This window comes from Aulonocara sp. 'chitande type north' Nkhata Bay, linkage group LG12 (assembly GCF_057382095.1).
Source record: "Aulonocara sp. 'chitande type north' Nkhata Bay isolate Kocher_YH1m ecotype deep benthic linkage group LG12, A_spYH_male_GT1.1, whole genome shotgun sequence".
In the NCBI taxonomy this organism is placed as follows: domain Eukaryota; kingdom Metazoa; phylum Chordata; class Actinopteri; order Cichliformes; family Cichlidae; genus Aulonocara; species Aulonocara sp. 'chitande type north' Nkhata Bay.
In genome coordinates this window covers 16,546,677-16,567,620 of record NC_141355.1, presented here as the reverse complement: position 1 = coordinate 16,567,620, position 20,944 = coordinate 16,546,677, and the positions used below count along the sequence as shown (strand labels likewise).

General features: G+C 38.5%; 1 protein-coding gene across 1 annotated transcript; it reads right to left on the bottom strand.

Annotated features, from left to right (window-relative positions):
* Nucleotides 1-8,424: 8,424 nt before the first annotated feature.
* On the bottom strand, nucleotides 8,425-11,266 carry LOC147317166 (E3 ubiquitin-protein ligase NEURL3-like). The gene is made up of 4 exons (XM_086313079.1): nucleotides 11,227-11,266; nucleotides 9,452-9,961; nucleotides 9,139-9,300; nucleotides 8,425-8,995 (listed from the first exon to the last, which is right to left on the bottom strand). The coding sequence occupies exons 1-4, from the start codon at nucleotides 11,264-11,266 to the stop codon at nucleotides 8,817-8,819; spliced, it is 891 nt and encodes a 296-aa protein (XP_086169205.1). The 3' UTR covers nucleotides 8,425-8,816.
* Between the last annotated feature and the right edge of the window lie 9,678 nt (nucleotides 11,267-20,944).

The window sequence follows — 20,944 nt, the reverse complement described above, 5'->3', positions numbered from 1 at the left end:
TCTAATCGCCTGAGCCAAGGTGGGAAACTGGGCGTGGGTCCCAATCAGCCAGAGTTTCGGGTGAGTTCATTGTGAAACCTGGCCCCACCTTATCATGCGAATTCCTGAGGTCAGATGGCCCAGGATGTGAGTGGGCGTTAAGGCGTCTGGGAAGAGATCTCAAAACTGGATTATAGATGGCAGAGAGTTGGTGTCGTAAACCCCCGCCTCTGTTCAATGATGGTCGCTCACAGTGGACATAGATGGCTTCTTTCACTCCTCTTTCAAACCATCTGTCCTCTCTGTCCAAAATGTGAACATTGGCATCCTCGAAAGAGTGTCCTTTATCCTTAAGATGCAGATGGACTGCTGAGTCTTGTCCTGTGGAGGTGGCTCTTCTGTGTTGTGCCATGCGTTTGTGAAGTGGCTGTTTGGTCTCTCCAATGTAGAGGTCTGAGCATTCCTCGCTGCACTGTACAGCATACACCACATTGTTAAGTTTGTGTTTTGGCGTTTTGTCTTTCGGGTGAACCAGTTTCTGTCTGAGCGTGTTGCTGGGTCTGAAATACACTGGGATGTCATGCTTGGAGAAAACTCTCCTGAGTTTCTCTGATACACCGGCTACATAGGGGATGACAATGTTGTTGCGTCTGTCCTTCTTATCCTCCCTCGCTGGTGTCTGGTCTTCTTTTCTGTGCCTCTTTGCTGACTTTAAAAACGCCCATTTAGGATAGCCGCACGTTTTGAGTGCTTCCTTTACATGTGTGTGTTCCTTCTTTTTCCCTTCAGGCTTAGAGGGAACATGTTCTGCCCGGTGGTGTAGGGTCCTAATTACTCCAAGTTTGTGTTCCAAAGGGTGATGGGAGTCAAAGAGGAGGTACTGGTCCGTGTGTGTGGGCTTCCGGTAAACTTCGATGTTGAGTTTGCCGTTCTCTTCAATGTGCACAGCGCAGTCCAGGAAAGGCAGACAGTTGTCCTTTGTGTCTTCCCTGGTGAACTTGATGTTTTTATCCACTTCTTCAAGCAACTTAAAGAAGTCCAGACGCTTTTCTTTGCAAGCTCCTTTGACTACGATGACCTGGATGACTGAGAACCTTCACAAACATATTCATAGTTAATTATCATATGAAGAAAAAAGATTTTAAAAGAACCTCCTCCCCAAACCAGGCATTTTCCCCTGAAGTTTAGAGCACCGTTTCACATCAAGGCGCCTGATTTCAAACGGGCCAATCAGTGCACTGCATCAGGCTCCACCGCTGATAACGTCTGTACAGCTCCACACAAGTTTTGCTTTGGACTACGGCAGCACGCTATCTTCATTTTCGTGGACTTGTTTCTCATTTTTTTAATTTAACGTCTGCCACAGCTCGTCTTCAGTTACTACGGTAAGAAAATAATCCAACTTGGTTTATTTATCGACAGCATTGTGTTGCAGGCAGTGAAGGCGCATATGATAAATTTATGTTAGCTTTAGCTCGTTTCTAGCATTAGCGTTAGCTACATTAGGCTGAAAAGAGCCTTGTAAAACCAGCAGTGCGCGTTTTGAGACGGGTGTATTAATGGAAACCGGCTAATTAGTTTAGCTATTAGGGCTGGGCCATATTATACCGTTCACGGTAATACCGGTATAATGTTAGGCAACGATAGGAAAATGAAATATCGCGATAGAATGGGAGTAAAACGCACAGTGCCTTTGTTTTCATACGCACATGGCCGATTGTTGAGTGAAACAGATGAACCAGAATTGGTTTGTAAAAATGGTGCAACTTCCGTGATGTGGAACTGGTTTGGTGTTTGTCCGTCAGATACACAACAAAGCACATTTTTTTGCAGAACATGCATTGTCGTATTTGTCGGACTAAGATGCTCTTAAATCTGGGAGTAATCTGGGTCCTAAACTCTGTATTCTTCAGGTCAAACAACACTGCAGCATCACTGAGAGTTAAAAACTGTCTAAATTCTTTCATCTTTAATAAAACGATCAGCATTGCTGCTTTACCAGGTGTAACTATAAAGTTTAACTCCATGAAAACAAAAGTTATTATATTTAACAGAGTTAGAAGTTAGCAGGAAGCTAGCGGAAGTTAGCTCGCTAGTTTTGCTAGTTACCTAAGCATGATATAGCATGTTCTGACAGAGATTTCTGGAAAAATTCAAACGTACAGCTCTGCTATCACTTCCAACATAAATGAAGACAGGAAACTAAACAGCAGTGACGTTTGTAGGGTTACTGAAGTTGAGCTAGCTGGTATATAATGATGTGCTACGTGATCGCTAGCGACACAGCTATGTTAGCATAACATAAAAAGTGAAGCTGGAGGACGAACACTAACACTTTTCCACTTATAAAAGTTAACGTGAAGGTTCCTCATGGTTAGAGACAAATGCAATTGCATGGCAGGATGCTGTAAACGGACCAAACTTCAGTTAGGAGAACAACTGAGATAATCCATCCACAATATAAGGTTAGTCATTAATATACTGCAACAACATGGGAATAGAGCCGCTGCCAAAGAATTCAACATTAATGAATCAATGGTATAGAAGTGGAGGAAGCAAGAAGAATGAGTTTAATAAAGTTTGATTTATCTGACTGCTTTGTTTCGCTTAATGTGCCTTATAATCCCGTGCACCTTATGGTCCGAAAAATACGCACTGCACACTGCAGTTTAATGTTGCAAAGCACCTCTTTTTAACTTCAGTGGATATTATACATGGTTATGCTCAGGATATGTCAGCCCATTTCTACTGGAAATGCCTTTTGGTTAAACTTTCAGCAAGGAATTTGCATTTGCACTGTTACATTTTTATAAAGCTTTAATGTACATAAAAACCAGCTTCTTGTTTAAGTGAAAATAAATGGAAGGTTGTCTTTTTGCGCTAGTAATGTTGTGGAGTTGTATTTTGTCTCGCATCAATTATATCGTCAGTTATATCGTTATGGCAAATTTTCAAATATATATCGTGATAAATATTTTTGGCCATATCGCCCTGCTCTATTAGCAACAGGACATGTAGGGCAGCTGTCACCTCACAGCAAGAAGGTTACTGGTCTGAGCCTTGGCTGAATAATAGAATAGAACAGAACAGAGTAGAGTAGAATAGAATAGAATAGCTGGTGACTGTTAACTATCCTCATCCTCACCATCTTGTTTGTCTCTGTGTACCCCGTGGTGATCTGCCTTCTTATCTAGGGTGTACCATGAGTATCACCCAAAGACAGCTAGGATAGGCTACCTGATAAGGACACCTGGTTACAGATAATGGACAAAGCATATCTTACTTCTCAGAAGGTGTTCATAAAGCTTCCTCATCTTCATGAGGATGTCACGTGCAGCACCTTCTGCTGGTTAGATCTGAGTGATCACGTCCCCTACTATACGGCACTTACGGTCAAACTGTCCAAGAAACAGAATTGGCTGGTAGCCCAGGGCATGTAGTTTTGAAACCTGCAAGAACAACAAAGAAAAACATGCAGCCAGTCTTTCATGTAAGCAAATTGATGTATAACAAACCTTTAAGTTTCACATCTTTGTTGTTTTATTGTTGTAGATAGTTAAAAAGTATTTATGGTGACCAAACCTGTAAATGTATGATAAAATCCATCTTGAAATGTTTTGTCTCTAAGTTAATAGCCGATTAAATTAAAAATCAGAAGTAGCTTAAATAAAAATTGTTTTTAACAAGTTTTTTCTAGTTTGATGTCTTTAGTGCGATGGTGTTATTCTGATGTGAATAACTTTTTTATTTATGCTCTTTTATAAATTAATATTTTATGTGTATATACATGTCTTGTTAGTTTCTTACTTCATGATATACAAGAAAACATTGACAACTGTGATTAATAAAGAATTGTCTAGCAGACCAACCACTTATTAGATCAGAACTTTTAAACTTACTGACAACTGGGCTGAATTAACCACCCTGCTCGCATTTCTGTTGTTTTTAACAGAGGCAGCCCAGTTACTGTTTTTAAACTGTTCTTGTTTTTTTTCAATCACTCCTTTACGTTCAGGCTGCCCAGGCATCCACTGCATGTCTTCCTGTTGCAGGTGTTTGGAGCTTGACAGGAAGGGCATGGTTTGGTTTTTGGCTTTGTCATTTCTGCAAATGAAAATGGAACATGTAGGGATCATTTCAGGTCTGTTTTGGTTAAATGACTACAAAAATAATTAATGACCAAAGAAATAACTTATATTACGAGGCAGTATTACACCATATTTAGAAAAAAAATCAATTACGAGATTAAAGTCGTTAATATTGAGTTAATTACGTGAATAGGGTTAAAAAAAACTCAATTGATTACAGAAAAGATACATTGCTAAAATAGAGCAGTACTAACATTAGCTGGGTGGCCAAGCAAGTGTCTTACACATGAGAATACATCACCAAAAAAAAATTAAATAAACTTTTGCAGAAGTAGTTCTCTTGGTACACAGACTGCTCTGTGAAAACATTTCAAGTTTAATATCAGTTTAACATGCAAATTACCCACAGTTTATCACAACTTACTTAGCTAGGATCTGCCTAGCTAAGTGGTGGATGAATCTATAAATGTGTTTTACGTGTGAAATGAAAGTAATAAACCTAACAAAGGATTATGTACGTTAAATCTGCGCACTTTCAGCTCGTGAATCACTGGAAAACACTGTGTGATGGCCACAACATGAAGCGATTTTATTGTTGAATTATCAGTGATACTTTCATGTGTTTTTGTTGAGAAATGTTGATGTCATTAAAAGAAAGCATTAAATTAGGGGGGGGGGGAACCCGTTCGCGGAGAGGGTCCCCGGTTCTCCAGTTAGATTGTGCTTCACAGCCTCATGTTTCGCTGTGACGGGGTTATTATTGGAGTAAATGGATGGCTGGAGCCTCTGCTCGAAGCGTCTCTGATCGCCGCGAGCGGGTTCATATTGGAATGAATTGACAACCCACAGCGTCGCATAAAAACGTGGAAGGGTACCTTTAGCGTCAGCATGAGAAGTTAAGGGACGTGACAAATCGTCAGTATTTTACGCGTCGGGAATGAGAACGGGTTTGGCTAAGATGAATGTGTCAGGGTCCTGGGTCTCCTGACCCAGCGTTTTAGTTCTTTGTGATTTTTGTATTATTGTACTTGGTGTGAGTTATTCGATGTTTTCTAGTTTCGATCCCTTGCCCTTCTCGTTTCTCTGTGTCCCCTCTGTTCTGTAAGTCTGTGTCTGCATGTTTGAGTTCCCCTCCGTGTCTATCGGTTCTTAGAGTCCTCTGCCTTATGGTTTATGTCTCTGTGTTTCTTAGTTGCTGTCTCCACGGTGTCAAGTTCGCGTCTCTGTGTGATCCTTCCTGTTTTACTTTGAAGGTCCGTGACTTATGTGAATGTGTCCTGCTTTGCTTGTCTCGTCAGTTCTAATTTCCCCCAGCTGTGCTCTCCTTCTGTGTCTCATTCTCCTCGTTACTTCCCAGTGTATTTAGACCCTGTGTTTCTCTGAGTCAGTGTTGCGTCGTACCCTCAACAAGCTGTGTGTGTGTTTTGCCTCCGTGTTGCCAGTGTTTTGTTTCCAGTTCCAGTTCAGTGTTTTGTTTCCAGTTCAGTGTTTTCTGCTTCAGTGTTTTAGTCCACCAGCGTTTTTGTTTGTCTTTGATGCCTTTAGTTAGTAAGAGGGTTTCCAGCAATAAAGCTGCGCTTTAAGTTGAACTTCTGTGTCTCTGAAACGCCTGTGGAGACGGCTTATGGTTGAGAAATGAACATTCAATGCACGGGCGACAGATCTGGTTGACATTCCTGCTGTCAGCATACCAATTGCACGCTCCCTCATTGCTTGTGGCATCTGTGGCATTTTGCTGTGAGACAAAACTGCACATTCCAGGGTGGCCTTTTGTTGTGGGCAGTCTGAGGTACACCTGTGCACTACTCATGATGTCAGATCAGCATCCTGATGTGGCACACCTGTGAGGTGGGATGGATTATCTCAATATAGCAGATGTGCCCACTACCACACATTTGGACTGATTTGTGACCACTGTTTGGGAGGGATGGTTATATTGTGTATCTGGAATGAATTTTAGGTCTCTATGTCCATCCCATGGGGAATGGGAGCAGTAACAAAGGTGTTGCGTTTATATTTTTGTTGAGTGTATATTTTCTCATCTAAATGTCCACTGAGCTGTGAGCCAGCTGTGATCATAATTAATCATCATCATATATGGAAAAAATGAAGTTCCTGAAGTCTCTAAAAAAGAAAAGAAAGACACAGATTCTGAGTTTGTCTCATTCAGAGAAGGCCTTCCTTTCTATGATGAACCATCACTTTAGTGTGATCTTTATTAGTTTCAGACCAAAATACATTTCAAAAGGTCTGTGTGTGTGTGTTTTAGTTTTTAACAATATATAGTATTTAAAGGAACACACTCCACTTTTTTTTGGAAATAGGCTCATTCTCCATCTCCCTCTGACTTAACAATGCAGCGTCTTCTTTCTAAATTAATAGGACTTTGGAGCGGGATCTTAAGGGATGGGGCGTGGCCAGGATTTTTGCTCGAGGCGCCATATCAGCTGGCCAAACAAATGCTTGCTGTGTGTGGACACACAGACACGCATACACGTTTACACACACAAACCATCATATAGAAGAGAGATTTCTGAATAGGGATTTTGTTTCTGTTTTTTGTTAAAGAGACATGAAAGACCTCAACTTAAGGTTAAGTGTATAAACTTGAAACATCTTTATGATGCAACCGAAAGAATCATGAATCTGAAAAGCTACATGATTTTTCTGGATTTTATTTTTGTCGACTTATGAAGTTATATATATTGTTTTGTATATTTTTGAAATTTCTTAAGGAGAAGATTGCTGATTGGTCCTAACCAATTACTGTATAAAAGATGAACGACACGACAGCACTTCCTCCCATTGTGCAAAAATGAAGCCAAAATATCCCGCTTGTGGGAGCTGCCATGTTCCACTTTTGGAGCCAGAGTCTGCTCAGTAGTAACTCGTGGTGGAGCGTCTCTGCCCACACACCCGCTGGACGTGACCGTGAACACGCCCCCTTACACTTTTTACATAGCCCAGCTGCTCTGTCTCTCATTCTGCAGGGTATGGGTAAAAGTTATCATACAAAACATGCACTCTGTGCAATATAGATTAACGTTACTGCTGAAGATGTGAGGACATCTGATCTCTGAAAAAACAACTGTTAATGAAGCTGGAAAAACACACCCACGTCTTGATCCTTAAAAAAGCATATTAATATATAGTAAAAGCCAATCAGAAGTAAGTAGAAGTAAAAGGCTTCAGCCTACTAATATTAGTCAATAAAATACATTCTCTGCGTCAAAAGTGATGAGATAATATTGAAAATAATACTTTGATCTCTTAAAATAAATTAAATCATAACTTATTACTAAAACTGATTATGTTGTTCTCCACCTTTTGCTTAACCAGACCAGAGTCTTGTACTGCAGGATTAATCTGAGTGTACCAGTCCTGGACCGTTTTTTTAACCAGGAGGATCCCAGGCTTGATTTTCGGCTTAGCAGGGAGTCTATGGCAGTGTTGCTAAATCTCCTGGATGCCACAATTGAGACCCTGATGTTTCTTTTCTGGTTGGCAAGAGGAGCATCCTACAGGTGGTCTCAAGAGTGTTCGGGATGCCTCATTCTACTGTTCACTACATTGTTGATAGACTCACAGAGGGGGTGGTGGCCATTCGCCACTAGATCATGTTGCTCCCAAAGACCCTCAAGGAGCTGGAGGTATTGTCCTGTGGGTTTGCATGGCTGGCACGCCATAGAGACTTTCTGAGAGCCGTTGGTGCAATCGACAGCTGCCACATCTGCATCAAGTCTCCAAGCAGCCCTGATGGTCAGTGCTACAGAAACAGGAAACTGATCCCATCAGTCATCTTCCAGGCAGTTTGTGACCATCGGGGCCGCTTCATCAACACGTATGTGGGCTGGCCTGGGTCGGCAATACAGTCTGTTCTTACCTGAACTCCTGCTTTGATTTTTCACTTAATATCTCCATAATCAGTAAATACCTGATTGTAGAGACATCTTTAATCAAACATGGTCTCGACAGGTTCCCTTTCATCACAGTCCATTTAATATCACTCTTGTTTACAGTAAGTTCCATAAAAACACATACAATTAAATAACAGAAAAGCGCTTATTATGACATATTACAGATTATTTATACTGGCACAGTTGAATTTTGTATTTTTTTAAAAATTCAACATTGCTTTACAATTTACAATAACAATGAAAAATAAACCATACAGCACATTTTGTGTTTAAGTGTTTAAGTCACACAATGACTTAAAAATTACAAAAATACATTTTGTTTATAAAACAAAAAGAGATGTACTATTTCAATTATTTCATTTTAGAAATATTTCAGTTCAGTGTCATCAACCTTTTAGTAAAGTTTCTTTCTTCCTCTTCTTCTTCTTCTGGTTGTTCCCTTCCAGGGTCGGCACAGTGGATCATCCTATCATCCTTTTCTGTCTTGCTTTCTTCCTCCTGTCTAACAGCTCCATCTTCAACATCCTTTGGCCAGTTTATTCACCATCACTCTTCTGCATAAGTACAAACCATCTTAGCCTTGCTTTTTTAACTTTGTCTCCAAACCACTCAATCTGAGCTGTCCTCTAAATGTACTCATTTCTAGTCCTATCCCGTATGGTCACTAACGGAGACATTCTTAGCATCTTCAATACTGCCAACACTTGGCCTCCTGTCTGTTTGTCTGTGCCACCATCTCCACATCAGCAGACCTTCACTAGCATCTTGTAAACGTTCCTTTTCACTCTTGCTGCTATTCTTCTGTCACAATTCCAGGCTGTTGTCTCAGAGATCAGCTGACCTCTATAAACCACCGCTCCCCCACTGATGGAGCGCTGATCGTGTGTCGACACAGCGGACAGGTGCCAAACTGCTCACAGACTCTGAAGTTGCAGTCTTTACATAAACATCGGTGGCCACAAGGCAGTGTGATTCTGGCCTCTTTCGCCATGCACACCACACAGACGTTATCTGTTGTAAAAAGAGAGAGATCCCAATTACATATGTGACATCAGGAAATGAGACCACACTATCACAGCTGATTTCACTTTTATCTTCTCTGGTCAGAAATGTGCAACTGAAAACAGCCAAAAATGTTTGAAATGACTCTTTACCTTCTGGCATTTTTGTGTCAAGACAGGAGATGCAGTCCTCACGTCTGAAGTCTGAAACATCAGGAACTGAACGAAAGTGACTGTCAGGATCAGGTGAGGCGAGCGGTTCAGGTGCAGGACAGGATCTTCTACGGTAAAGCAGCTTTTTGTTTTTCTTGGAGTCTTCAGCAAAGAGAAAGGAGTATTTGAATAGTCATTCAGTCTATGAATCAGACAACATTTATAACTCTCAGAGCATGTGAATTGCTCTGCATTCACAGAACAGGAAAAACATTCTGTAGGTCAAATATAACCGTGGTTCTAGTGAACTTACCCAGCAGCAAAATGGAGCGCGTCTGCCCGTAAATGTCTATCATGGCCCACAGCGGCTGTTTAGTGTCCACTCCTGGTAGTCGCTCGTACTCCTCGTTGTTGACACCTATGTATATGCTGCCATGAGAAGAAACCCAAAACTCCAGCTCTGAACCTGCTTGGCAGACAGATTCATCCAATGGAACAGCCCAGTGTCCGGACTTGTCAGTGAGGTTGGGGATGGACATGCTGGGCAGAGGCAGAGATCTGGTTGAGGGTGGCACAGTGGTAAAGCCCACACGCAGAGCCCCATCCCAGATGGATGAATCCTTCTCTATTCTCAGACAAATCTTCTCCTGGATCTTCACTGGACGGTTGCTGAACACCAGCCCATTCTTGAAGGTGTTATCAGTCTTCTCTGCGAGTCGACCTCCATGACTCAAGCGGACCTTTTCTCCCACAGCCTGACTGTCGAAGGACAGAGGACTGACACAGCGTGAGCTGCATCTGTGTGACACCTCTGACTTGCCAACTACACAGAATTAAATAAAACTTATTAGTGCTGATATAAAAATATTTCTTTGCATGTGATCAGATGCTTAAATATCATGCATACATTTAATGGTTTAATGGAAAATTAGTAGTCTGACTTACTATTAATAAAAGATAACTGAAAATAATGTGACAAGGTTTTCTGTCATGAGCTTATTTTACACCTTTAAGGTGTTTCTGAAAAAGATTTTAGTGCAATAATAAAAGCTAATAAACTTGTAAACAAGTCGTAATAAAATTTGCAAACTCCTGTGCTTTCACTTTTGAGAATGATGTGACACTTTGGACTTCATCCTGATCATTAAATAAAGTGAACTAAGTTGCATTCAATGTCCACTAGGTGGCCTGTGATTATTCATTGTTTATGTCTCACACAGTTATTGTGTTTGCACTTTATCTTTGGCAATAAGCATTTCCTCTAAAATATAAACTTTATCTTTAAAGATTTTTGCATTTAATTCACAGCTTATAATTAAGATTTTTTTTTGCAGTCGTTTGCTAATCCTTACAGTACTTTGCCATTTTTCATATATTCTTTATTGTTTTCATTCAGTTTTCATGGATTTATTTCAATAGATAACAGCAGATTTTACATTCTTCAAAATTGCAAGTGAAAAACATCTGTTTCTCATATTTATGCACTATAATTTCCAAAGTCAATTATGTTGCTTGTTTTCATATAATATAAATAACTGTTTAGTCTAGTAACAATATAGAAACAGCTGACATTTGTTGATTTGGGTATAATAGTTATTGATTTACCAAACTGATATATAAAGCAGCTCTGTAACTTACATTTAAAAATCCTCATAGAGCGTGACCATGGCATTTTGAAGTTGTAAATAATACTTGTCAGCTGAGTCCTGATGGATGATAGTGTGTGTGCTCCTTTATAGTTTCCACATGTGGGTTGAAAACACAAACACTCCCAGCATAACCAGGAAAGGAAAAGAGGAGGGGCTGGGGAAGTGACTGTACATTCTGATGATGTCATTAACCTCCATTCACAGTTCAATGTCTGAGCTGAGTGAGGACATCAGGACACTCACAGTAACAGTCTTATTGAGCTTTAATCTTCTGTGCACAGATTCTATACTATAGTATAGAATCTGTGCACAGAAGCCTAACAATAGTACATATATGTACTATTGTTAGGCTTTGTTTATACATGTGAAATATCAGCCCAAAATGCTTTTTTTTTTTTTTTTTTTTTTTACACTTGTCAGGAATTAAATCCAAACCAACCTGCATGCTTCAAAATAGCCAGACAGTCTTCCAGGGACATAATAAAGACTGTCTGTTTGAATAACAAAACAAAGAAAAAACAAAAGAACTGGATGATGATGGTGCTAATTAAAAATATTGCTGTTTTTTGGTTTGCTTTGGAGTATCTTTGTCAGTCTTCTACTTTGGTTTTAGTTTTTATTTTGATGGATATTTTACGGCTATAAAACCGAAACACATTGAACTGTAGAAGAGTGATGCACTTTTCATGCACAATCTAGATAGATATTAGAACATTAACAGTAGTGTAATAGTTAATGACGCTGAAGGTTTAGGAGATGGCTTCTTTGTTGTTTTGCTGTCAGTTTAATCTTTGTTAACCTGACCTTTTCTGGGAGTGACTTTTATCGGTTGTAAATCTCTGCATCTATCTGCATTTTTGAGAACTTTGTTACACTCGTTCATGCATTAGGAAATCCTTTACACATTAACAAAGGAAAAACAGCGCAGCTTTTTTTTATACTATAAAGTGACTCAGATAAAGCTTTTAAGTTAACCTGTACACAAGTCATAATGAAAGTACCAAACTCTTTTGCTTTTACTTTTGCAGACCAGGTTAAAGTTTGGCCTTAGTCAGATGAGTTACCGACAGAAACAGTTCACTAGATGAGCTTTGATTTAAAATTCAGGGTTAGTTTTCTTTCTTTTGTCATTGCTGCAGTGGGTGGGATGAAAAAAATTTTTATGTTTAGATTTCTGTTGATGTAAGTTCAATGTGCTGCAGTAAACATCAGCTGAGTGAAAACAGGACAACCATGGCAAAAAGCATAAACATAATCATAAACTTAAGGAGAAGAAGTGAATTTGGAAAGAGTTTATGACCGTAAGGCAGGATTGTCCAACTCCAGGCCTCGAGGGCCAGTGTCCTGCAGGTCTTAGACGTGTCCTTGATCCACAACACAGCTGATTTAAATGGCTAAATGACCTCCTCAACAGTTAATGAACTCATCATTTGATTTAGGTGTGTGGACATAAGGTGATATCTAAAACCTGCAGGACAACGGCCCCCGAGGCCTGGAAGGTTGGACACTCTGGCTGTAAGGCTTTTGTCATATATAATCCAAAATGAGAAGAACAACACAAGAAACAAAAAACCTTTAGGATCTGAAAAATGTCCAATAAATGAATCACACCTCTTTATAAATACAAATAGTTACTCACAGAACAAGACTAAGTTTAAAACCTGCTGATTTGTTGTTGCATGTTGTTTGTTCACTGAACTCTAAGTTAAAGAATACGTTTTTTTATACAAATATGGGGTAACATTGCATACTAAAGAAAAGGTGCTACACCTATCAGGAAGATCAAACCACGAGAGCCGAATACAAAAGTTAGCCTTGATCTTCATTAATTTTCATGTCACAGCCAATCAGTCTTCCAGCTCTTTAATAAACTATTTGAAATAACGAACAAACAAACAATAGGAAAGCTCCGTGGGGCTGAGGATGGAAATTTGGGCCTTCAAAATCAAACTACAAACTATTTTTGTTTTATTTTGACCACCAGTGTTATTAATTTGTCACAGTCTGACAATAGACAATAAGGTTTTTAATTTCACTGAGATTTTACTGTCATGGTTCTGGGTCCTTTTAGGCCAGCATTTTGTGTTTTCTTGTATTCCTGTGGTAGTTTGTATTATTAGATTATGTTCTGGTTCATTAGTGGTCTTTAGTTTTCCATTGTGAGTTATATTCCCTGTTTAGTATTTTCCCCTTGTGTCTGTGATGTCTCTCTCTGTGTCTGCGTTGTCTTGTGTCTTGTTTCCTCCTCGTGTTTCATTCTGTTTTCACCTGCCTGCCATGTTTATCCATGTTTCCCCAGTCAGTCACGTCTCTGTGTCTGTCTGCACCTCTGTGCGTGTGTTCCCATTGCTTCCTGTTTTATTTTGGTAGTTTCCTATCTGTGTGCGCCATGTTTTGCTTTGCTTCTGCTATTGTGAAGGTACCTTGTCTGATCTGTTATATTTAGCTTTATTTTCTTCTGTCCACCGTCACGGTCTCCCTCAGTCCACACTGTGTGTTCTGTCTGCTAAAACTGCTAGTTTATTTTGTATCTTCAGTTAAGTTAGTTTTTCCTTGTTCAGCAATAAAGCTGTTTTTTGAGTTTATGTTTCACATCCTGGAGTCTGCATTAATGCACCCAAATGCATTTGGGTCCTCCCTTCCTGCCTGCTGCATGCAGTTTATGACATTTACAACTGCAAACAATACAACAATGTAAATAAATAATAATAAAACTAAATGGACTGAATTGGACGTTTGAAGAAGCATCAAACATCTTTTTTTTGGTAACTGTTAGGTTTTGTATTGTTGATTGTCATTTATGCTTAGAAATATTCAACCATATATGCTTAGAGGTGTATAATCAATTGTGTAGTGATAGGATGTGTGATCTTTAGCAGGCTGCAAAGGCTTGGTGTGCATTCCTGGAATTTTTTGGTAGGATAAACGTGGCTATATCTGTTTTAGTCTAAGTGCTTTTTTACATATAGATGAACTGTTGGATTTTCCAGACCAGCAGGTTTAGGGAAGTTGTTTATGGGGCCACACTCTGCCCCCCCCCCCCCCCCCCCCCACACACACACACAGACACACACACAGACACACACGCAGGCAAGGTACTCTTTGTTTGTATGAAGACGTCATATGTTAATGAACCTATGCATATTCATTTAACCTCAATAAAAGACCAGTGTTACGGGGGAGCGGACGAGAGCAACTGGGGTCAAGCGAAGGAACGGCGTTTGTCCGGTTCTCTCCCATGCACGAGAAACATGAAGAACTTTGCCTACTTCGTGTCTTGCTTGCTGTGTAATTATATTGTCTTCAACGTTCCAGCGAATAGGTTCAAGCTACAAACCTATCAGTAACCCAAACCTGAATTGATGATTTGTACCAGTACAGTTTACTTTAGTTACACATTAACAATAGAAACTGCTTAGGGTTGTTTTTTTTTTAATATAAATGATAAAGTCTTTCAGATAAAGCTTTCAATATTTTAAACAAATCATATTGAAACTCTTCTTTTAGTTTTGAGGACTATGTGAAGGTTCAACCACATTCTACCATTAATATTTAACTGCTGCACACTTGCATCTGCTGCAGGTTTTCTATCAGAGGAGTTTCAGTCTTCTGCAAGCATCTGTTTTCTTTTCTTTAGCATGATCCATTTAATAATAGTGTTATTTGCAGTAAGTTTCATAATATTAAGAGCAACAAATTACACTTTACTAATGTTGCCATAGTTTAACCATCAAAGAATTTGACAATTGTTCAACATAGTAATTTCACAGAAAGTTGCTTTAAACGGAGCACATTTTGCACTCAATGTTTTAAGTCATACACTTTTAATGTTAATCAGACAAAAAAAAAGGTTGAGTATATTTTAATCATATAGAAACACAGTTCAGTAAATTTACATCAACTTCTGATCTCAAAGACTCTGCAGATTTACATGTTTAACAAACAGAAAACAACTCATATACAAAGTTTTACATCAGGTTCTGTTCACTGTGTTTGTGTGTTAGTCACTCAGCAGTTTTTATTTGGTGATAATTCCTGGCTGATGTCTTGGAGGTTAGATGGTCCCTGAAATAGTTATATGTTAGTGACCAATAAAAATTGAACCAATGTGAAGCAACGCAAACCCCGGGGTGTAGAGCTTCTGAGTACACACAGCAGTCCTGAACCCCTCCTCCTGCTGTTGGGTACCCTTTCATCCTTTGTTCTTTCTTGGTGAGTCTTAAGTTTTTATTTTATTCTTTCAACTGTACAAATGTCATATTACCCCAATCATTATATGTTTATCAATATTTTCCCCCAATCAGTTTTTAATCATACATGTTTCTTTTGTTTAATCTTAAACTTGGTTACACAACTTTCTGGCACCATAACTTTTCGAGTGCCAGTCCTGGCATCCATCATTTATAATTGGGTCACTTTGTCAGTTTAATGGCCAAAGTGAGTTCGAAGGTTTGCAAAAAGGCAGATAACAGTTAATCATTTTGGCAATTTTGTCGGGTTCGCTTGTCAGAAGTACACGACTATCCATGATAAGAAAGGGTACTTTTCACCTATGGTGGCTGAGGCAAGAAAACAGAATCCTAGGTGCATCCTAGGCAGGGCCAGGTTTGTTTACCATATAGGCTGTGGAAGGGCTGGATACAGAATGAAGACGAGCAGAGAGTCCCAGGTGCACATTTAGCAGTGCCAAGTTGAAATAACTCTATGTTTGGACTTGTCACCATTGGCCATAACACAGTCAATCCTAATTATTACATTTTCAAACAGCATTGATCAACATGTGTTCATACAAGAAGTGGCACAAACTTCATTAATATAACTATAGATAATATTTGACCTAAATATGTGGGTCTTGTGATTTGAACATGTATGTTAGAGGATTATCATAATGATTACATTATATAAAACACTCCAGTGTAGGTATATATAGTATATTTGCGAGTATATGTCCAGTGTATACAGGTATATATGTCAAATATCATAAAAAATCCACAACAAAACTCTCTAGATCAATGTCCACTAGGTGGCTTGTGATGACTCATTGTTTAGGTGTGACTCTCACACAATATGTGTGCACTTTATCTTATAGGAAGCTGAGCATTTCCTCTAAAACATAAACTTTATCGTGGCGGTCATTCGCTAATCCTTAAAGTACTTTCTCTGTTTTATTTATTTTATTTTATTTATCATCAGTGATGTTTTACTTAATAACAACAGATCACTCTGAAATTCTTAAGAAAATTGAACCTTTGAGAGAAAATACAGCTGTCTCATAATGATATGCTATAAATTCCTTAAAAATAATCAATATTCTTGTCTACATGTACAAAATCTAAATTACTGTTTATTCTTGTAAAAAGACTGAAAAAGCTGTTATGTGTTGATTTTAGCATAATAAATGATTTACCAGACTGATAGATAAAGCAGTATTTTAACTTATATATCAAGTTCTCTGTTAAGATTTACCAGAGCTCTTCTCCTTAGTTTGCGTTGCCATCTTAAAGACGTAACTAATACTTGTTGAATGAGTTCCACGTTTGAGTGTGACATGGGAACTGCTGGGTGCTTGAAGACATGGAGTGCATATGGTTTGAAAACACAAACACTTCCAGAATCGCAGGAAAAATGAAAGGGCAGGGACGGAGGAACGAACCCAATGTAGGAGATTTCCCAGAATTATTTTGAGATTTTGGTTGTGACCAGTTTCCTTATTTACTGTGTAACCCCTGTTTCTTTGAGAGCAGACAAACAATTTTGATAATTAAAGTAGATTAATGCACGTAATCCTTTTTTTTTTTTTTTGTGTGTGGGGGGGGGGGGTTATTAACTGGCATTTTAATCTTATAGTGCCACGTGGCCTTATTGAAAGAATTTAGTTTTATCTGTTGTAGATCTAAAGTGTTCTGCATGTTTACATCTCTGGGAACATCATGTAACGTTGGAAACCATCAGGACAATCACGGTTAATTTTTTTTTCATCTGAGAATAAAACTTTCTTCCACTTTTCAGTGTTCTGTGGCATTCAAGGAAACAAGGCCTTTGAAGCCCTTTTTTTTTTGAAGCCCTTGAGTATGCCGCTTGATGGTTATGGGGCTGCAGTTCGCACCAGTAAAAGCCTTAATTTGGATCGTCCAATGTCTTAAAGGACAGCCAATTGGTTCGTGCTGGTGAAATTATTTTGCTGGTTTAACTTTTTTGTTCCATAACAAATGGAGATTAAAGTGATAGAGCCCCTCTGTCCACTATTGAAAAGTCACTGATTTATAGCTGACTGGGAGATGATATCTAAAAATCATGCATGTATGGTTGACTGGGAGACAATCCTGTATTAGTCAACATTAAATGTTGTCCTTTGAGATTTAAACATAAGACTGGGAATAATATTAAACTAAAGATTTAAACCTTTAGTTCCAATTTGTTCTTTTCATTTAACAACACCACCCAGAGTCAAAATTATCATCAACAGACACATTCATCCTGGGGAAAAATGAGTGAGGGAGACCATCAGAGTTAAGCTGGGTTTGCTGGCTGCAGAGGTTTCATCAAACATGTCCTGTTTTAAGTGTTCTGTTACTCACTGAAGCACCCATCTTGTCAGAAAGATCAGAGAGATTGAAGCTCATTGCAAGGATCAAGCAGGACTCAGAATCTTCACCAGCAGCTCCCTCAGAGGGAAATCTTCAGACCTCCACCGTAGAAGATGGACAAACCCAGCACTTTATGAACAGTGTGATAGTGACCTTTGCTTTGTGTATGTTAGACAAACTTACAAGTTTAGACCTGAAGCATTCAGCATCTTTATATCTCTGGCAGATTTCTCTTGCACTTGTTTATACATTACAAGTTACTTTAGTTACACATTAACAATAGAAAAAAAGGCATAGGGTTGTTTTTTTAATATAAATGATAAAGTCTTTCAGATAAATATTTCAATATAACTATAAATGTAGATAAAGTTGTAAACAAGTCATATTGAAACCCGCAAACTCTGCTTTCACTTTTGAGAACCACGTGAAGGTTTGACCTTCATCTACGATTAATATTTAACTCATACACATTACAACAGAGTGAATCTTTTATTTTTAAATAGTCAGCAGTTTTTATTTGGTGATGATTCCTGGCTGATGTCTTGGAGCTTAGATGATCCCTGAAATAGTTATATATTAGTGATCCTGATACATGCTCAGTCATCCAGCTAAGAAAATCCCAAAAGGTTGATTCTGTTCATATAGACATAACGTTTTCAGTGGGAGAAACGTTTCGTCACTATGTCCAGATGAAGAGAATCAACCTTTTGGGATATTAGTGAATACATACACATTTGATAAAACAATGTAATTAAATGCAGTTCTAACTCTAAAACATTTTTTGCACATTGCATAAACTTAAATTGTCACAATATATTCAAAGTTCTCTTCATGTTAACAATATAAAATCAGAGAACAAAATTCAGAAACATGTGACAAAGTTTTCTGATTGGAGATCACTTGTGCTTCTTTTGCACCATAAAGCTGTTGAAGTTTGATTAACCACTTATATACTATTTCTTTACCTGTAGTAACAAAGACACCAGTAAACCCGGATAAACTTGTAAAAAAGTCATAATATAATCAGCAAACTTATATGCTTCCACCTTTGAGAAACATGTGAAGCTTTGCACTTCATCCTTATCAGTTGAAGCAAACTCTCAAGGTCAATGTCCACTAGGTGGCTTGTGATGACTCATTGTTTTGGTGTGACTCTCACACAATTACTACGTGTGCACTTTATCTTATAGGAAGCTGAGCATTTCCTCTAAAACATAAACGTTATCATGGCAGTCATTCTCTAATCCTTAAAGTACTTTCTCTGTTTTATTTATTTTATTTTATTTATCATCAGTGATGTTTTACTTAATAATAACAGATCACTCTGAAATTCTTAAGCCCTGTAGGAGTGTCCCCCCAAGAGGGACATGGACACTCTAATGATCCTCTACCTAATCACACGAGCCAAGGTGTGAAAACAGGTGTATGTCAAAATCAGCTGAGGTTTCGGGTGAGCTCATTGTGAAACCTAGCCCTACCTTGTATGTAAGTACAGGGTACTTCCACCTTGTTGCCTGCAAATTGCATGCCAATACAGGGTACTTACAGAGTACTTGTTTAATTATTTCTTGCAAAAAGTGATACTTGTTTCTTGCAAATTGCATGTAAGTAAAGGTTACTTGTGTGTGCAATTTGTATGCAAGTGCAGGGTACTTAAAGTGTACTTGTTTCATTGTTTCTGGCAAAAACCTGACTTGTTGGCTGCAAAACACACGTAAGTACAGTGTACTCGTCCCTTACTTGCGTCGTGTTATAAGGTGCTACAGAAATGCCATTGATTTATATAGTTGAAGAAATGTGGCTTTATAGTTGACTGGGAGATTAAAGTGGTAGAGCCCATCTGTCCACTATTGAAAAGTCACTGATTTATAGCTGACTGGGAGATGATATCTAAAAATCATGCATGTATGGTTGACTGGGAGACAATTAGTCAACATTGTCCTTTAATTTAAACATAAGACTGGGAATAATATTAAACTAAAGATTTAAACCTTTAGTTCCAATTTGTTCTTTTCATTTAACCACACCACCAAGAGTCAAAATTATCATCAACAGACACATTCATCCTGGGGGAAAATGAGTGAGGGAGACCATCAGAGTTAAGCTGGGTTTGCTGGCTGCAGAGGTTTGGAGAGACTCTCTCCCTCTCATCAAATGACTTACTTTAGTTACACATTAACAATGGGAAAAAAAGGCATAGGGTTGTTTTTTAATATAAATGATAACGTCTTTCAGACAAATATTTCAATATAACTATAAATGTAGATAAAGTTGTAAACAAGTCATATTGAAACCACCAAACTCTTCTTTCACTTTTGAGAACCACGTGAAGGTTTGACCTTCATCTACAATTAATATTTAACTCATACTGTCATGATCCTGGGTCCTTTTGACCCAGCGTTTTGTGTTTTCTCTTATTGCGATTTTGGTTCTGTTCTTCCTCTGTTTAGTGTTTATTCGGTTCTGCTCATGTATTCCTGTGTTAAGTCCGCGTTTCTTAGTCTGTGTCCTTGCTTTGTAAGTTCCTGTTTTATTGTGAAGGTCTGTGTCTTATGTCAGTGTGTTCTGGTTACGTTTCCCCTGCCTCGTCAGCTGTGATGTCTTCCAGGTGTGTTCCCCTCCTGTTTCCCTTCTCCTGATTCCTGGCGTGTGTGTTTATAGTGTGTGTTACCTCGTCCTCGTTGCTGGTTCGTCTGTGTTGTTTCCCCTCGATCTCCCTGCGTCTCTCTGTATGTATTTCCCCGGACCTCCCTGCATCTTCGTTTCTGGGTTGTTTTGTTAGTTTTACCCAGTTTAGGTTTCCGGTTTCATGTTCACCCACCATTGCTGTTTGTACCCACTCCTGTAAATAAATACTCACCTGCACCAGAGCTGCCGCCTTTTGGGTCCTTTCTACAACTCCACACGTCTGCCACACCGGACGTGATACATACACATTACAACAGAGTGAATCTTTTATTTTTATGAAACAAGAACACGTTGAGTATATTTTAATAATATAGAAATGCAGTTCAGTAAATTTACATCAACTTTTCATCTCAAAGACTCTGCAGATTTACAAGTTTAACAAAAAGAAAATAATTCATATACAAAATTTTACATCAGGTGCTATTCATTGTGTTTGTCTGTTATTTTTTTTTAATATTAATGACAAAGTATTTCAGATAAAGCATTCAATATAACTATAAATGTAGATAAAGTTGTAAACAAGTCATATTGAAACCCGCAAACTCTGCTTTCACTTTTGAGAACCACATGAAGATTTGACCTTCATCTACGATTAATATTTAACTGCTGCACATTTGCAGCTGCTGCAGATTTTATCATTTTCAGTCTTCTGCAAGTGTCTGTTTTCAGCTACACAATCTTTTTATATTTGAAGGTCACGTATTTCTTTTCTTTACCATTATCGATTTAATAATAGTGCTATTTGCAGTAAGTTTCATAATATTAAGAGCAACAAAATACATTTTATTAATGTTGCCATAGTTTAACCATCAAACACTTTCACAGAAAACTGCTTTAAACAGCACATTTTGCACTCAGTGTTTTAAGTCATACACATTACAA